At 43.7% G+C, this 17875-nt stretch overlaps 1 protein-coding gene across 4 annotated transcripts; it reads right to left on the bottom strand.

The window, feature by feature from the left end:
* Window positions 1–4038: 4038 nt before the first annotated feature.
* On the bottom strand, window positions 4039–17104 carry hook1 (hook microtubule-tethering protein 1). Of its 4 annotated transcripts, none has more exons than XR_002256917.2 (24): window positions 16834–17104; window positions 14812–14897; window positions 14129–14201; window positions 13782–13832; window positions 13392–13524; window positions 13108–13175; window positions 12806–12868; window positions 12679–12705; window positions 12385–12468; window positions 9400–9563; window positions 9139–9279; window positions 8617–8818; window positions 8301–8411; window positions 8059–8146; window positions 7680–7752; window positions 7470–7610; window positions 7276–7363; window positions 7111–7142; window positions 6944–7026; window positions 6758–6858; window positions 6523–6624; window positions 6310–6378; window positions 5960–6193; window positions 4039–5879 (listed from the first exon to the last, which is right to left on the bottom strand). XR_002256917.2 is itself a non-coding variant. In XM_020499222.2 (23 exons), exons 1-23 carry the CDS (start codon window positions 16876–16878, stop codon window positions 6035–6037), a joined length of 2184 nt encoding a protein of 727 aa, XP_020354811.1. In that variant the 5' UTR covers window positions 16879–17104; the 3' UTR covers window positions 4039–6034. The 4 variants fall into 4 exon arrangements, 2 of the variants coding, with proteins under 2 accessions (XP_020354811.1, XP_020354812.1); XR_002256916.2 differs by having other exon boundaries at window positions 4039–5904; window positions 5985–6193; XM_020499222.2 differs by having other exon boundaries at window positions 4039–6193.
* Between the last annotated feature and the right edge of the window lie 771 nt (window positions 17105–17875).

Genomic DNA, 17875 nt, shown 5'->3' with positions numbered 1-17875 from the left:
CAGGCTTACGCAGCAGCCTATATTGACGATGTCGTCATACACATGGAGGACTTGGGCGACCACCTAAACAAGGTAAGAGCTGTGTTGGCAAGCCTGGAGGCTGCCAGGCTTACGGCCAATCCTAAGAAAATCCTAAATCCCAATCCTAAAAAAACTAGGCTTCAACGAAGCTGAATACTTGGGGTACACTATTGGCAGTGGCCTAATCAAACCCCAGAAGGAGAAAACACAGGCGGTGCCGGTGCGGGAGTGGCCTAGGCCCGCTAACAAGAAGGCGGTGCGTGACTTCATGGGCCTGACAGGATACTTTCGGCACTTCATACCGAACTATTCCACCATAGCAGCACCACTGACCGACCTTACCCAAAAATCAGAACCAGTGCGTGTGGTATGGACCGACAGGGCGCCGAAAAAGCTTTTAATGAACTTAAGACTGTGCTATGCACAAACCCTGTTTTGAGGATGCCAGATTTTAACATGCCTTTTACTGTATTCACAGACGCATCAGACACGGGGATAGGGGCAGTGTTGTCGCAGGTGGAGGGGAGGAGGAACACCTCGTTGTGTATATCAGCCGTAAGCTGTCCCCAAGGGAGCAAAACTGTGCTACGGTGGTGAGAGAGAGGTTGGCGATTAAGTGGGCATTAGGGTATCTGAGGTACTACCTCCTGGGGAGAAGTTTCCGTCTGGTCACTGACCACACCCCCCTCAAGTGGATGGCGGGACAGAGGGACAACAATAGCTGGATAACGAGGTGGTTCCTAGCACTGCACCGTTTACATTTGAGGTGGTTCACAAGTCCGGAAAACTACACAGTAACGCGGATGCTCTTTCTCGCCGAGACCTGGTGGGTCCAGCTGGCGCGAGCTCCCCTGGGTCTGGCTTGAGGGGGGATGTGTGAGGGATCAGCCGGATCAAGTGGTCTGTCTGCGCCCTCTCCTGGAGGTGGGCTGTAGTACAGCCACTACTGATGCTCACCTGAGGTCAATTGACTAATTGTGTTTGTGCTCTCTTAAGGACCAGACTGAAGGGGCAGAGGGGGGCAGAGTGAGGTTACGGCGAATTCCACAACACCATGATTCCCTGTTATATGTTCGGATCAAGCTGTTAGTTTTGCGTTTAGTACCAACTGATTGTTTTTGGGGGGGATAGCTATTACCCTGGTCTTTGTTTGTACTGCCCCGGGGGGGAGAGTTGAAAGAAAAACCCCCGATACAGTTTCCTTCTTTTTATTTAAGTCACGTCTCTGCGTCTCATTTTGTGCTGTCGCGCCTAGGATTTTGTCAGTGAATAGGTATGGCCTTTCACACAGCCTTTGAGATCATTAGTGAAGGGACACAATAAATGGATGTCGGTAGACGCTGTTGGTGAATGTTCTTTGCATTGTACTGAATTTAGGCAAGGGCAGAGGATATTGTTTGTGTTGTTCTCAGGGAACAGTGTTGATGCACGTTCTGACCTCGGTGCTGTTTGACAAGACGGAGAGGGAAACACCAGACACCTTCAACCAAGGACACTTCCTGCATCAGGTCGTCAAGTTTGTCCAGAGGGAAGCGTTCTTGCCCTTCTCTGCAGGTAATCCTAACATAGCCAGAAACCTAGACTGTACTGGTCCTAACCCTTCACAGCTAGGGGATTCCTATACAGTGTTGTCAGAGAATCAGTTGTTTTTGATCAGTTCATTCCAGAAGTTCCGTTTCTCCACGTTGGAGGGGGTGGAGCTGAGTCTAGAGTGAAAAGTGGGAACTATGATTTCGCCCCTCCCTTTCAAGATTGACTGTATGTCAAGGCTCGTTAGAACGCTTAGATAGACGCCACGGCTTGTTAGAACACCTTCCAGATCTACGACACGGTTTGTTACAACCCCTTCCAGATCTACGCCACGGCTTGTTACAACCCCTTCCAGATCTACGACACAGTTTGTTAGAACACCTTCCAGATCTTCGCAGCGGTTTGTTAGAACCCCTTCCAGATCTACGCCACGGCTTGTTAGAACCCCTTCCAGATCTACGACATGGTTTGTTACAACCCCTTCCAGATCTACGACACAGTTTGTTAGAACACCTTCCAGATCTACGCCACGGTTTGTTAGAACCCCTTCCAGATCTACGACACAGTTTGTTAGAACACGTTCCAGATCTACGCCACGGTTTGTTAGAACCCCTTCCAGATCTATGACACGGTTTGTTAGAACACCTTCCAGATCTTCGCCACGGTTTGTTAGAACCCCTTCCAGATCTACGCCACGGCTTGTTAGAACCCCTTCCAGATCTACGACACGGTTTGTTAGAACCCCTTCCATATCTATGCCACGGTTTGTTAGAACCCCTTCCAGATCTATGCCACGGTTTGTTAGAACCCCTTCCAGATCTATGCCACAGTTTGTTAGAACCCCTTCCAGATCTACGACATGGTTTGTTAAAACCCCTTCCAGATCTATGACACGGTTTGTTAGAACCCCTTCCAGATCGACGACACGGTTTGTTAGAACCCCTTCCAGATCTACGCCACGGTTTGTTAGAACCCCTTCCAGACCTACGCTACGGTTTGTTAGAACCCCTTCCAGATCTACGACACGGTTTGTTAGAACCCCTTCCAGATCCACGCCACGGTTTGTTAGAACCCCTTCCAGATCTACGACACGGTTTGTTAGAACCCCTTCCAGATCTACAACACGGTTTGTTAGAACCCCTTCCAGATCTACACCACGCTTTGTTAGAACCCCTTCCAGATCTATGCCACGGTTTGATAGAACCCCTTCCAGATCTATGCCAGTTTGTTAGAACCCCTTCCAGATCTATGCCATGGTTTGTTAGAACCCCTTCCAGAGCCACGCCATGGTTTGTAAGAACCCCTTCCAGATCTATGCGATTTTTAGAACACTCTAGATCTAAAGATATACTGTATATCTGCGGCATTCTGTATGTAAAATACAATGTGCCTTATGCATCTAATCACAATGGCATCTTTATTATGTGCCGTATGAATAACCTTCCTGCTGAAGTAAATATGTCCCCCCCACTCAAAAAAAAAGTATTTTGTTTTCATAAACACCTGTGAATGTTTCATTATTGTCTTTTATCAAGAAGAGCAGCCCTGTTCCTTTCAGACAGTCATTTATCTAAACAGAGTTAGAACATCAAGTTACATAACTGACATAAAACCCAGTTTAAACAAAGCTGTCCGTTCTCTCTCTGGTCAGGGGCCATCACAAAATGCATACACAAAGGGCTCTTTAACAGGACTCAAGTCAGTCAAGTGAATGCAAATACTGTAAATCAGTGTGTATATTGAAATGGTTAACTCCCATTATACATGATCCAGCCATCAAAGCTTGTCTTTCCAGTTCAGAGGCTAATCTATGATTGATTTTTATGTAACGGTTGGATGGTGAAGGTGAAATGTGCCATGACAAGCAGAGCAGTATTTCAGGACCATTAAATGCCCCCAGAAACATCTACATACAAAAGGTAAATGTGGTACACCTCTACCTTTGGGCCAGAACTGGTACTACTATATTGCAGCTCAACAACGCTAATGATGGTGAAACAAATGTTCAATGAAATTACCCCCCCCCCGCACATTGACTTGGTACCAATACCCCCTGTATATAGCCTCATTTTATTGTTGCTCTTTTATTGTTCTTAACTGCATTGTTAAGGGCTTGTAAAGAACCATTTCTCGGTCAGGTCTACACCTGTTGTATTCGGCACGTGTGACAAATATGTGATTACACAGTGGGCAAAGAGAGCATCCGTTTCTAATGAACATACTGGACATAGTGAAAGGAGTAAGGAATGTAAACAATCTTTACATTAACATTTTCTATATAGTTTAAATGTAGGCCTATAGCCTACTGTATCCAAGTGTCAATGTAGCAGTAACAAAGTATAGCTGGCAAGTTAGACAAGGTTTGCTGTAAGAAATGTGAGCAATGCCTACATGTGTTATGGAGGGTCACTTTTGGTTTTGAATAGAAAGTGAGGAGTAAAAATAGAAATATGAATTCCACAAAGAATGTGAGTCCATAACAAACTCAGCGCTTTGAAAAGACTTTATTCTTTACACGACATGAAAAGGCCTTCACACTTATTTTCCCACTAACACAATCAACAAGTAGCCTACTATCCAAACAGCGTTGTTCAGATCTCATTTCCTAGTGCTGCGCTGATCTCTGTATACATGGCATTGTATGTATGTGAATCAGTAGACGTACAAGTACTATCCACTGCAAAAAAAGTAAAAAACCAGGCTGTGAAATCAGCTTTGTACGCTGCTCTAGAGTCCAAATCATTTTAGCTGAAGTGTGTGTATAAAATGTAAGCAGCAGCACATGACATACAAGAATTTCACATTTTCTCAAAACAGCAAATCCAACATCTAGCTAATTGCTTAAGTAAGCCTCACTATAAGGCTAACAATCCAACCCAGTAGGGATCATAACATCAGTGGACAGCTATTTTAAAGAGATGATTGTTTCATTCAGTTATCCCAGTGCACCTCAAGCCAAGACGCATCAAACTCAATCCCCAGATGCGTTGTGGGTACAAAGGAAGGCCAATGTGCCCAAACAAATTTAAAGACATTCAAAAAGGTTGTCACAGCATTTTCACTTCATCAGAGAGGAATAATATTTATCTAGGAGCTGTGTCCACAAATGCAGATGCCATACATCCAGGACAAGGTTTAAGTCATCCACATTTCATAACCTAACTATAATTTAATCTGGGTCTGTGAAACTGGCCCATAAATGCCAAGCTGGTGTTTGAACCCTGATAACAGTAGTGCTGTATAGATTATACTGTTGAAACCTTACTACTCATCTAGACAAGACATTCAGAGAATATAAAGGCCCAACAGTATTCCGTTAGAGCATGCAGTAAATTCTAGTACAGATCACAGTTAACACATAGAAAATAAATACCATAAATAGTACTGGATTTGTGATTTGATTAATTGATTCTCGGCTGCCGCACCAGAGATATGTCAGTATGACATCACAGGATATTGACACAGGTCTGCAGTATAGACTTCCTACTTTTGTGTAAGAAACTAGTTATGGACGTTTGGTGGCCAGCACCAAATACACCTATTTCTCAGTTATCTGTGCTCCATTCATCCCTGGTGATTGTGACAACACAGAGGAGGAAGATCAGAGGTCAAACTCTCTCTGTAGTCCAATGGTTAATAGGGTGTTTGTTATATCCTTTAACTGCATAGTGTTGTTGATTCATCATTTTGTAAAGTATGAAAACATTTTAGAATATCACTTATAGTCAGCTGGTAATGGCATTCAAATAAGCCATTTAAGACCACATGTGTCTTACAAGCTCCAATTGTATTTTTTTGCGCATCCATAGACGGAATAAATGACATATCCCGGACTCAATATACAACGTGTCAGGATGTCGAGATCAAGAATCGAGGTTGGTTCAATAGGCATTCCATTCAGCGCTTGATGCTATCTAGACTAACACAGGTATATTGAAGGGCTCAGTCAGTGTTCTGTGCTAGGCTAAAGCTAATAAAGCATGTGGATAAGGTTGTCAACTCAGACCAAACTCATTCCAGGTGATTATAAGCAACCGTGCTGTTGTGTGCTACTGTGCGGTATATTACTGTACAGTGTATCAGTGAGGAAGAGGGAACCTAACTAGACCAAGTGCTCATGTTCACATCAGTCAGTGCATGCTTGTCCCCTCCCCAGGGGCTGAAAGCTAGTGTGCTTAAGGTCACTTGAGTGTGCACTTGTGGAAGGGAGTGAGAGAGGAGCCATTTGTTTGTTTCCTTCAGATGTGGGAGACCCCGGTCTTAGTGGGCCGCCATGTCAGCAGGCTGCCGTGTCAGCAGGCTTCTGTTCTAGCCCAGCACGAACACACCTTATTAAAACTAATCATGGTCTAACTTTAGCCTGCATACACGGTGGCCAGGCTTCTGTTCTAGCCCAGCACGAACACACCTTATTAAAACTAATCATGGTCTAACTTTAGCCTGCATACACGGTGGCCCACCTAAGTAGTCACCCATCCCAGGTCTAGTTAGCGGTGGTGGCAGGCACACTGACAGAGAGGGTCCTGCGGGTGGCATTGGTGACCTGGCGCTGCTGGGACAGGAAGGACTGACCGGGGGGCACCATAGAGGTGGAGCGACCCCCCAGACGGGCCTCGATCGCCAGCTTCTGGAAGCTCAGACTCTGGAGGGAGTGGAAGAGAGATAACATTTGTAAACTGTACATTCCTGTCATTAATTTTCAAAGGAAATATGAGGTCTAAAATACAATGTGCGTCTATTCAGATTTCATGTTCTAACCTTGTTGTACCATGCTGTTACAATCAGCTTCTCCTCATACTCTCTCAGCTTTGCCTGCTCACACTCCCTCTACAGAGGGAAAGACAGAGAGAGTGAAAGACTCAATATCAGAGGTCGAATATTATAGAGTATTATATTATAGATCCCCCTGTGAATGAGTGCCTCCTGGCTGAGGGTTAAAGAGAGAGGCCAGGGGTTAAAGGTCAGCGTTACCTCCAGACTGAGGATCCTCTTATCTCTGTCCATCAGCTGGTTCTTCAGAGCCTGGATCTCTGCTGTGGCTGGGTTCAGCTTGGGGTCCAACGCACGGATCACCTACAGCACAGAAAGAGACCGAGGGCTTCATCAGACATCACGGGTGAGAGCAGAACCAAATAGAGACATTATCTTTTTCCACACTTTTTGTCCAGCTGCTAGTTGGATAAGAGCGGAAGGAATGACAACTCACGTTGCGTGCCTTCTCCAGATACATCTTGTATCTCTCCTCCATGGCTCTCATATCATCATCCTTCTTCTTCAGAGCAGCCATCAGCTCCTCCAGTCTCAGAGCTAAGGGACAGACACAGACACCACTCACTGGGGCTCTCTGAAAACTATACTGCCAATGTTATGGTTGTGTTACAGTTGTACTCACAGGTCTGTGTGTTGTCTGGCTGCAGGTCCTCCAGCAGTTCTTTCTTCTTCATGATCTCATCCTGCGCCTCATTCAGTTGCACCCTGGGTAATAAAACACCTTATTTTATGCATCAATCTCTTTGGAGTAACATGGAGGTCTCACAAAGCGGTATGCACCATACTTACATATGAGCATCCAGTTTCCTCTTCAGGTGAGACTGAAAATAGAGCAGTTGGAAGAGAACACAGCTACCGTTACCTTAGAGCTGCTCCTGTACAGTATGCAGGGTTAATGTTTGACATAACAGTATGTGTAAAGTCTATGCATGTACTGTCTAGCGTGTAACTCACATCATCGGTCTTGGCCCCCTGGCCCTGTAGGCTTTTCTGTAGATCCTCTACCTGCTGTTGCAGCTCAGTGACTCTCTCCCGGTTTAACCTGGAAGTACGTCACACACACAGGAAGTAGAATACCATCAACTAGAAAGTAAAACATCCAAGACAGTACAAGTGAAAATGTGAGCCAGCTAGTGCCACCTACACACCTGTTCTCAGTGTCTAGTTCAGAGCGTGTTCGGTGTGCCTCCTCTAGCAGTGTCTGTAGTTCAGAGATCTTCTCATTCTCTGATCCCTCCTGCTGCACACGCAACATCTTATTCTCATGCTGGAGCCGGATAAACTTCTCCCTGTATGGACAAGGACACAGTTAGTGCAGTCAGCGACTCACACACAAAACACAATTATTAAATTATTACCTGTACTCTATAGGTAGGATTTCAGCAGCAAGGTTATCATGGCTTGGACTGCCAGCTGGCATCCCTGCCATCCCTGTGAAGAGCGAGAGATCAGATCAGTAACCATGTGTATCTGTAAGCCTCAGAGAGACACAGACCGTGTTGGAAAGCATCAAAACTGTGATGTATCATGGGTCAATTGTGACTGACTGATTTACAAATAACATTAATAGTTATTTATGAAGCAATGTGATTTGTAGATCAGTCAGTCTCAACACCCATTTAAAGTCAGCAGCAATGTCAAATGTGCCCACACCATTTATCAAAAAACATTCACTTTCCAATCACACAGCACCAAACAGCCAGTCTACATTGTCAATGCGATGGTCCAATGAGCTACCTGCTTGTCGGAGCTGGTCTTGTTGAGCCTGGTTACAGCGTAGCTCCTCATTGGTCTCCTTCAAAGAGTCTCGCTCAATGATGATCTTCTAATGACATCAACATCAGGAGACAGAGGAGATAAGCCAATAGCATCAGACTATTGCCTTGTCCAAAACATTCCTTAGCTCCTTCCCCTACTGTGTTTGCATATCAGAGGGACCAGGTAGGTTGCAGTAGAAAGTGTTGGGATCCAGTCCGTACCTCTTTCTCCTTCATCACAGCGTCGTATTTCTCCTCAAACTTCTTCATCTCGTAGGCCAGGTTATCTGCCCGCCGAGACTCCTCTGACAACTTCCGGTGCAGCTCCTGGACCTGGCAGGAAACAGGAAATAGCTTTAGTAAGCCCCCTGATTGGCTTTTTGTCCTTCCAAAATGATGTCTCCTCAGAGACGACTTGGTAGGTGAGGGCAAAAGCTTCAGAGTTCCGCCATGTTTTCCCCAACCCAGCGCTGTCAGATCTATAGTGCAAAAGGGAGGGGACAACTTCAGGAATGATCCTGTCTCTAGTATATCTCACCTGTCTCTTGTATGTCTCTAGCTGTGCGCGGGCAGTGTTAGCCTTGCGTAGCTCCTCCTCCAGACTGACAGTGTTGTGCATGTAGGTCATGTTCTTCTCCTCCAGCAGTTTGACTTGTCTCCTCAGATCTCCCAGGTCTTCCAGTTTACGCCTGTATGTCTCCACTGATGCCTCCAGCTTCACAGCACGGTCTGAACAGCTCCTACACAGGAGAGAATTTCATTTCATTCAATTTATAAAAAGAGAAATAAATCAAACGGGCACGGCGAAGGACCAAAACAAACACATTCTCACTGGTCTACCCTTGCTTCTAACTAACCACTTCCTGTCTCCCACTTATACACCAGTATTCCATCAACTCAATTGATGGGAGGGTCTTCTGATTAGCTTGTTAGCCAATGCAGACAGCACAGACTACAGATAGGATTAAGAGAGAGGTGGTGGAGTCATTACAGGTCGTCTTTTCACATCCATGCAGCACAACTGCAATAAAGACGACCTGGAATGCCACCATACACACACCTGAGGATGTCGAGTTCGTCTTTAAGTGCTCGTGACTCCTCGGCCAGGCTAGTAAGTTCGTCGTTACGATGCTGAACCTCGATCAGCTGCTTCTCCAACTCCTCACAGTGGATCCGGTAGTCATCCTTAGCTGCCTCTAACCTACACACAGAGAGAGAGAGAGAGAGAGAGAGAGAGAGAGAGAGAGTGATATCTGTAAGCGCTGTGCTGAATTACTCTAAGCGTCGTCCCAGTGGAATGTGTTTTCACTGACACACACACCTGAAGTTCTCCTCCTGTAGTGTCTCTAGCTGTATCTGTAGCTGGCTGTGTTTCCGTCCGGAGGGCGTGCTTGGGTCATCAAACGCGTCCAGCTGATTGGCTCGGTCCGTCAGCACATCGTTCTCAGCTAATAGGCTGTTCCGCTCCTCCTGAAGGACTGTCACCTGACCAGGGTCAAACCAGGGTCAGAGGTGGGCTGTGTTTCAATCCCAAAATTAGTAGTGCTAACATAACTATCAAATCCACCATGTTTTACAGTCCATCCAATACTGTGGTACAACACAAATGTTCACATATGCATGCAGAATGAGAAAGTGAATAGGTTGAACGGCTGGTTAGTTTACCTCCCTCACACATACTCTCTCCTCTATGTTCATTAGTCATGGTTTATGCCAGAGACAATAACTGGGAATAGTGTACACACACGAGTAAAGGGTCTGAATACTTATGTAAATGTGATATCAGTTTATTTGTAATACATTTGCAATTTTTTTTATTAAAAAACGCTTTTCTTTGTCAATATGGGGTATTGTGTGTAGATTGACGAGGGGGGAAAACAATTTTATCCATTTTAGAATAAGGCTGCAACATTTTTTAAATTAATTATGAGCTAAAATAAATTGTCCGGTGTGGAGGCAGGGCCATCAGTAAATAGGTCAGCGGTATGACTAAATAATTCATCAAGGTGATTTTTCCACAAATAGACAAGTATTTACCTTTCCATTGTAGCAAGATCTTACCTATTTTTGCTAACTTTCTATTAAAATGTATTGACATCATTTATTTTGCGATATGAATACTGAATAAGTCCACTTCACAGTCAGATCATTTTATTGGTAAACTACACAATAATATAAAAGTTGTATTTTTTTGTGATCCAATACGTAATATTATAGTTTGGTTGTAATCTAGAAATGATCTAGATCCTCTGAGGTTGTGTAGGGATCTATATTGCAGATTTAAAAGAAAACATGAGTCGTTAGCGTACAATGACACCTTTGTTTTTAAGCCTTTGATTTCGAGCCCCTTGATATTACTGTTGGATCTATTTTTAATAGCTAACATTTCTATCGCCATAATTAATAGATATGCAGATAGTGGACAACCTTGTTTTACGCCTCTTGACAGTTTAATACTTTCTGAGAAGTAGACATTACTATTTTACACCTGGGGTTACTACACTATACATAACATTAACCCATTGTATAAGAGATTCTCCAAAATGTAAGTAGTTCATACATTTATATATAAATTCTAGTCATACTTCAAAGGCCTTTTCAAAATCAGCTATGAAGACCAGGCCTGGTTTCTAGATTTTTCAATGTTCTATTGTTTCCAATACTTGTCTTATTCTATTTCCCATGTAAAAAAAACTGTCTGATTAGGATTAATAATATCTGACAATAACTTTTAAATTCTAAGCGCAATACATTTTGCTAGAAGCTTGGCACCACTACACTGACGTGTAAGGGGCCTCCAATTTGTTATGTTGACTTGATCTTTATATTTGCCACCTAATCATAGAATTACATATAGAATCCCTATTAATTCAATAGGATCTCTGAAGATTTGTCATTTAACATTTAAAATGCATCACGTTTTATTGTTGCATAAACACATCCAGTCATGACGCTTTCATCCGATTGTCAAACAATCACTTCAAAAGGGCCTTTCCTTCACCGCGCACGTTCATCTACTCCCAACACATTTCCAGACAGCAAACAGTGGTGAATGGAAAGAGACATCTTTTCATTAGGCCAGAATTTATGCATCCACTCTCCGCGTGTCGGCCACTAACCTCTGTGTTCTCATAGAACCACATCGCATTTTGGAGCGTAGGCTATACCACCCGTTTCAAGTCCATTCCGTAATTCATAATGCCTCTGACATGTGGTAATGATTAATAATGGTGTAATAGCCTATAGATTTGGCATTTGGTTTTCATTATTGTGATAGGCTCATGTTTTACTGGTACGGCGCAGGCCCACTATTTGTTTTGCCGAGATGCCGTATATTCTTAATTTCACACCTGGAGATACGTGTTAGTGACAGAGAGCAATAGAGGATAGAGATATTTTAGTCAGCCACGGCAACCAACCGTTAGATGTGTTTAGTCTGCCTCAACGACGAGCAGCCATGCAGCCATGTGGACTTACCTTTGTGTGTCCGTGAAGAGAGAATATGGTGATCTACTGTAACAACTCAATCTGTAGACACGAGACGATAGACCCATTCAACAGCATCAGTACCTTTACATGGACTTGACTATTATGAACTTGACCTAATCAGTAACCAGCAGCAGGGTTCTGTCCTGTCCTGTGTTTTCCCCAGCCAGGCAGAGCAGGATACGGCAGAGAGAGCAGGCGAAGGGAAAGCAGAGTGGCCCAGTCTGTAAACCATAGCCCTTCTGCTACACCAGCCACAGACAATAGCCTCTGGCATCATAGCACATAAAACAGACCCAGTTTATACTAGAGCTGGGAATTGCCAGGGACCTCACGATACAATATTATCCCAATACTTAGGTGTCAATACGATATGTATTGTGATTCTCACGATTCTATATGTATTGAGATTCGATAGTTCGATTTGATGTTCCAAACATATTGCTCACTATATGTCTGCTGCAGAGACAAGCCAGGGAAATAAGTGCTGAAAACATGTTGGGTCACAATTTTTTTTTTTTAAATGGAGAACAAGCTATAGGATAAAAAATATTTTGCCGCAGGTAAAGCCGACTAGCGCTGGCTAATGCTACCTACAGTAGCAATAACAAAAAACAAAAATAATATCGATAGGATATCATCCAAAATTAATATCATGTTTATACTATACCAGGGTTGTGTGTGTGACAACTAAATGGTGGTAAGTCTAATATCCACTCCAGTAACCTTGATGGAACTAATTTAGTTGACTGTGTACAGCGAGCTTATTCAATACGTAGGTTAGGGGGCCTGTAGAAAGTGGATTTGTGTATGTGTGTACCTGTACGTCGAGCTCATGACAGCGCTGGGCTAGTTCCTCCTTCTCTGACATCAGATCCGCCAGGTCCTCAAGAGCCTTCTTCAACTGAGAGACACAGACACACACACACTTAACACTAGCTAGCTTTTCTACAGCCAGCCTACTTCAGCAGGTCCGGGGAGAGACGAGCAATATCACAGTACTAACAAGTCTAAGACAAGCGGTTAACTATGGAGAGACACGCAATCAACAACAACTATAATACAGACAACAGCATTCTATTAGATCCCTATAACACAGTTAATCTCCTCTCACCTCTTGTTCCAGGTTGTCCAGTGACAACTATAGAGGGACATGCACAGTCAGCAACAACAACATATATATATATATATATATATATATATTATTATTATAGGCCTAACACAGTGGATCTCCTCCTCACCTGTGATTCTACATCCCCCGGTGGCTCTGCTCCAAATTGGACCATGTTCTCTTTACTCATCAGCTGACAAAGAGAGACATGGTACAGGTTTGGTTAGAGACAACTACAGTCCTACTCATTCACAGGTGGTCTACCATTACTTTCTCTCTAAAGCCAAAGAGAAGTCATGGATGTACTTTAACAAAATCACAGTATTGGTAACTGTATTTTTAACACTTATAGGCCATTCTAAGATCCTACCGTACATGTCACACTATTTAAAATCAATCAGAGATAATGGCCCTGCTCAGGCCAAACCTCACCTCCTGAATGGCTGTCATCACCACATGCTGTACGGACTCCTCCAGAGTCATGATGACCTGGATGTACTCTGCAGGGGGAGACAGAGAGAGAGAGGGGGGGATGGAGGGAAGATGAAGAAAAGGAGAGGTGGGGGGGAATTACACACACATAGTTTCTGTTTTGGGTGCCAGTCTGTTTCAGATTTAGACAACTTCTTTGTCATTGTCTTGGCAATACAACAATATAGTGTATTCAGCCTCTGGGACTGGACTGCACCTTGTGTGTGTGTGTGTGTGCGTGCTACCTTGTTTGCGTTCACATTTGACAGCACAGCCCAGTATGAGCTGCAGCAGTCGTCCAAGTTCTACACGGTCTGAGTGTTCTGCCACCTTCACCAGGTCTGGCAATGGAAACTCCTGGATCTGCTGGCTCAGGGCCTAGTGACAGACAGAGAATATAACAGCTCTAACCAGACATAAAGGGTTATAATCTGGACCAGGTCTAGCAAGAGGAAGTCAGATCTTCTTTCTCAGGACCAAGTGACAGAGAATAGAACATCTATTGTGAGGCTGCCATGGTAATAACCATTCATAACCAAACTGGGGAAGTCTTAAGATCTGCTGGGCTACGACCTAGTGACATAGACAGAATACAACAGTTACAACGAGACATAACTCAACATGTTTCTACCTACCTCATTGTAGTAATCCACCATCATCTGAAGGATCTTCTTCAGGTTGTTCATCTGGAGAAAGAAGTTACAAAGTCTTCACTTTAGAAAAACAAAGTGTACACCTCAAAGAATTTCTGAGTGAGTCTTTTCTGGTGAGGATGATAGCACTGAAAGGCTAATGGCTGGCTAAAATGCTAACAGGGCCAGCAGAGAGCAGTCACTCTGGTTTTTAGGTCAGTAGGGGAGGGAAGGAATGAATGGAGGAAGGGACTTGGCGAGGGAGGATAGTAAAGGAAATTAGGAATGGTCAGAGAGGAAGAAGGGGAGAAAATGGAAGGGCAGAAAGAGGTCAGTATGGAGTTCAGTACTTTGAGTCTCCAGTTATCCCCAACATCTTCTTTAATGCGACCGAGCCAACTTTTACTGAACCACGCTGGATCTCTGCAAAGCACAACACACATACATGCATGCATAAGCATTGAATTATACAAGCCACTCGTTCACCGTAAGGGGCTTATTGGAGGTGTCATTTGTGACAGACTTGTAAAATCGTGCTTTAAACAATGTACATTTGTTGATTACTAGGCATACAAATACGATCATTTCTTGGTACATTTGATACGAGTTGTGGCCACAATCGGACTAGGTTGTGAACGACTCTTAGCAGAATGCATTGCTTGACTGCCGTGAGAGTGATAAGCAAAATATCATTCAAACTGCAGCACCCCAAACGAGTCGTTCTCGAGTTCGTTGAGCAGAAGCTGTGTATGTTTTGGTTCTGCAAAGCTGTGTACATCATAACATTCAATAATCAATTCATTGCATTCATTCTTTCATCTTGCGAACAATTAGCAGTGCTAAACATGTCTATTTTGTCTCTATGCTGCCAGCAGCCTGATCCATTTTGCCTGCGCGCATATGACAGACAGTAATTGGTCAGAGCACATCTCAAGAGTCACCGGAGGGGCGCGTATTAATGTGTGTGTCATCTGTCAGAGAAAACACATGGCACCGGGAAGACGTTTAGATTCATTCAGTGTGCGTTACTCACATCTGATGCAAGGCCTGAGACATGGCGACGCCAGTGGTGAGCTCCGCTACAGCTGTACATGGTGACCCAGTGTTAAAGGTCTGGAGCTGAGACGGGATGGATTCAAACAAAGATTATGACATAGATTAGAGTACAGACAGGGGGAAGACACTGGGACATAAATGAGACAGATTTCAGTGCCTCCTCTGTCTCCACTTGCATTGATCATACAGCAAACCCTGTCATGAACCATCAAAAACTACATTTCATTGGCGTGCAAATGTAGCAGAGTAGCCCTACCTAAACACATAAACCCAATTGTCACTCAATCCATGAGGATTTCCTCTTGCTTTAATGGTTAAGACATTGCATTGTCATATGAGGTCAGAAAGAGGTGTGGTTGTGTGTGCGAGTATGGTCACAGAGAGAGAGCCCCAGAGAGACATGCTTCAGTACTCTAGTCTAGGCCCTACTCTGCTATGGTGGACTTGTGAATAAGTCATCCTACAGGACTGTGTCTCCATGGTGTCTGGTGAGCACTCACTACAAACCTGCCACACCAAGTACTGCAATCAAGGCTTTTTACCTCCAATACAATATAGATACTGCCTTCCCAGTCCTGTGCCCTCAACTTGTACTTTTACTCAACTTATACCACTGGTAAACTGTAGTGCTCCCCACCACTCAATGGCTGCATTTACACAGGAAGCCCATTCTGATTCTGAGTAGTGGAACAAGTTCAGAATTGTGCTGCCTGTGGAAACTAAGTCAATGTGGTTATTCATTCACTGACATCATGATTCAAGGAAAATCATGCATCTTGAGTGTCTTTGTTGTCCCCTCTCATTTACACTCACACTCAATTTCAGTCACAGAAGATTTGAAAACAATGGTGGGTGAATGTCCAACAGAAAGGGGCTTTCATTTGGCAAAATCTCTCAGGTAGCTGCAGATAAAGAGGAGGATAGCCAAAAACAGGAGGAAGCCACTTCAGTTTATTGGGATGCAGCCCTAGTCCTATTCTGTCCCCTATTGACACTGGAGGGGGGAAAGCTCCACTACAGGAGAGAAACATGCTGTAACACTTGGCACACTATCTAATCTCACCTAATAGCCTAACTGACTTCAAGACAAATGTACATGATCTCAAATGTTACTAAATTATTGCAAGTCATGTAAGGATTAGGGTTGCACAATAAACTGTAGCCTACAGGTGCGACAATTCACATTAGGCGTTTAGGATCAACCCAAATGAAAGTTACATTATTACTGATTTGGCTATAATCGAAGGAGCAACATTCCACAAATATCTAGCAGTTAATGAGATTAGCTCCCTAAATCGGATGAGGATCAACTGAATTCAGGGATATTGTTGTCTTTCGTTGTGTGTCGAAGAACTAAAGACAAAACTGGAAACGAGGTAACGCTCATTTTGTGCATTGTAGTTTCAGATAAAATACCCACCCAGCGCATAGCCGATTTAACTCAACTCCACGATTTATGATGGAGTTTATCTACGACTAGCGTGGGAGGCCTTGAGCTCAAACCTTTAGTTAAGATTTTTCTTTTAAAACAACACAACTAATGATTTCAGCACCCAACGAATAGTCCGCAATTAATCAGAACAATGTATTGTGTAATTACCGGCCTTTCTTTGGGTACTGAAATCAGTAGCCTATTTTTTTTATAAAAACGTCGGAGCTCCAGTCCGCCCACACTAGTCCCCGCTCAACTCCATCATAAATCGTTGATTTGAATCGGCTAATCGGCGTATATACTCTATACAGGCTATTCTTACAGCCTAGCTGACGACAATTGTTTATCAATACGCGAACATTAGGCTACTGTAGGCCTAAATTATAAATAGGAGAGAACAGGTGGATTTCCAATCGTGGCCATTTCCTGATTGCTCTAGTCCTGACACTAATTTACCTGCCACAGGTAAATTATACCGTCATCGATAAACACAGTAAAATAATTCGTGCAATCAGACGCTTTAAAGCGCTCTCGCATTGAACAGCGGACATCGCAGACAGCACTTACCCAAATAATAAGGCTCTCACACAACACCGCTTTGTCCGTCTCCATTTCTCCCCGTCAGGTTTGGCCAGATATGTCCGATGCACCTGCCATCAACAACAACACCGTTCCCCTTCCCTCTGCATTTGACCTCACCTGCAGGGGGTTGCATCTATAACGTTAACTGCGTAATATGGATAGGTTTCCTGCTCACTGCGCAGTAAAAGCACCGTAAATTCATACGTGAATAACTGCCTCGCGCTTTGACGTTTTCCGTTACGCGGTTGAGACGGATGGGGATTGACGCGATAAAGAGCACAAGAACGCAAGAACGAGGAATGAAACACCAATGGTGTCCTCTGACTGGAACAGACAGACCAATCAGGTTGACTATCTGACTGGCTGACAGGTCTGTGTGGAGCCAATCACAGAGCGGAATCAAGGGTTTGCGGAACGCCTCAAAAATCTGAGCTGGATTTCATTCTAAAACCTTGCTCCCTTTTCTCGGTATTTTCGCAATATATTGAAAGAGTGACAATTAGGGTAGTTGGTGGATATTTAAATCACAATGGTAATATACCTTTACCATATTGCTTACCTATCCAAACAAGTAAGATTCGCTAATTAAATCATAAATGACAGCAAGGAACCCAGCCTGTGTGTGGGATGCTGTGGAACCGGCAGTGGTATGATGCTGTGTGTATATTAGTGACTGGTTAGTGACATCTGAATGGTAAATCTACAGTGAACAGTCAAGCCAATGATTTACATTTACAATGATTCTCATGAAGAGCACTGCGAAAGTGTAACACTTGAATCTCTGTTTTACCATACCCACTCATGTATTACATTTCCTGTACAATAAACCTGAGGTCAGGTGTAGACAAATTCAAAGTAATGGCTAGTTGAACTACCCTGGAGTAGTTTGAGTCAGCTACCCACAATCCTGTTCTTCATGTTAATGGTTAATGAATCTCACATGTGTTTTCTTATGTGAGGAATTAACTTTTTATTACAATCTAATTTGACACAGATAAGATTAGGAGGGAAACTCACGTGCCTGGTC

This window comes from Oncorhynchus kisutch, linkage group LG13 (genome assembly GCF_002021735.2).
Source record: "Oncorhynchus kisutch isolate 150728-3 linkage group LG13, Okis_V2, whole genome shotgun sequence".
NCBI classification, from domain to species: Eukaryota; Metazoa; Chordata; class Actinopteri; order Salmoniformes; family Salmonidae; genus Oncorhynchus; species Oncorhynchus kisutch.
This window is presented reverse-complemented; position numbering and strand designations above follow the sequence as displayed.

Excerpts from the sequence above, each read along its gene's own strand:
- hook1 (XM_020499222.2), bottom strand. The coding sequence starts at position 16,878 with ATGGAGACGGACAAAGCGGTGTTGTGTGAGAGCCTTATTATTTGG. Across the intron at positions 12,869-13,107 it reads TGATGACAGCCATTCAGGAG|CTGATGAGTAAAGAGAACAT; the intron begins GTGAGGTTTGGC and ends TCTCTTTGTCAG. Across the intron at positions 7,753-8,058 it reads AGACCAGCTCCGACAAGCAG|GGATGGCAGGGATGCCAGCT; the intron begins GTAGCTCATTGG and ends CGCTCTTCACAG.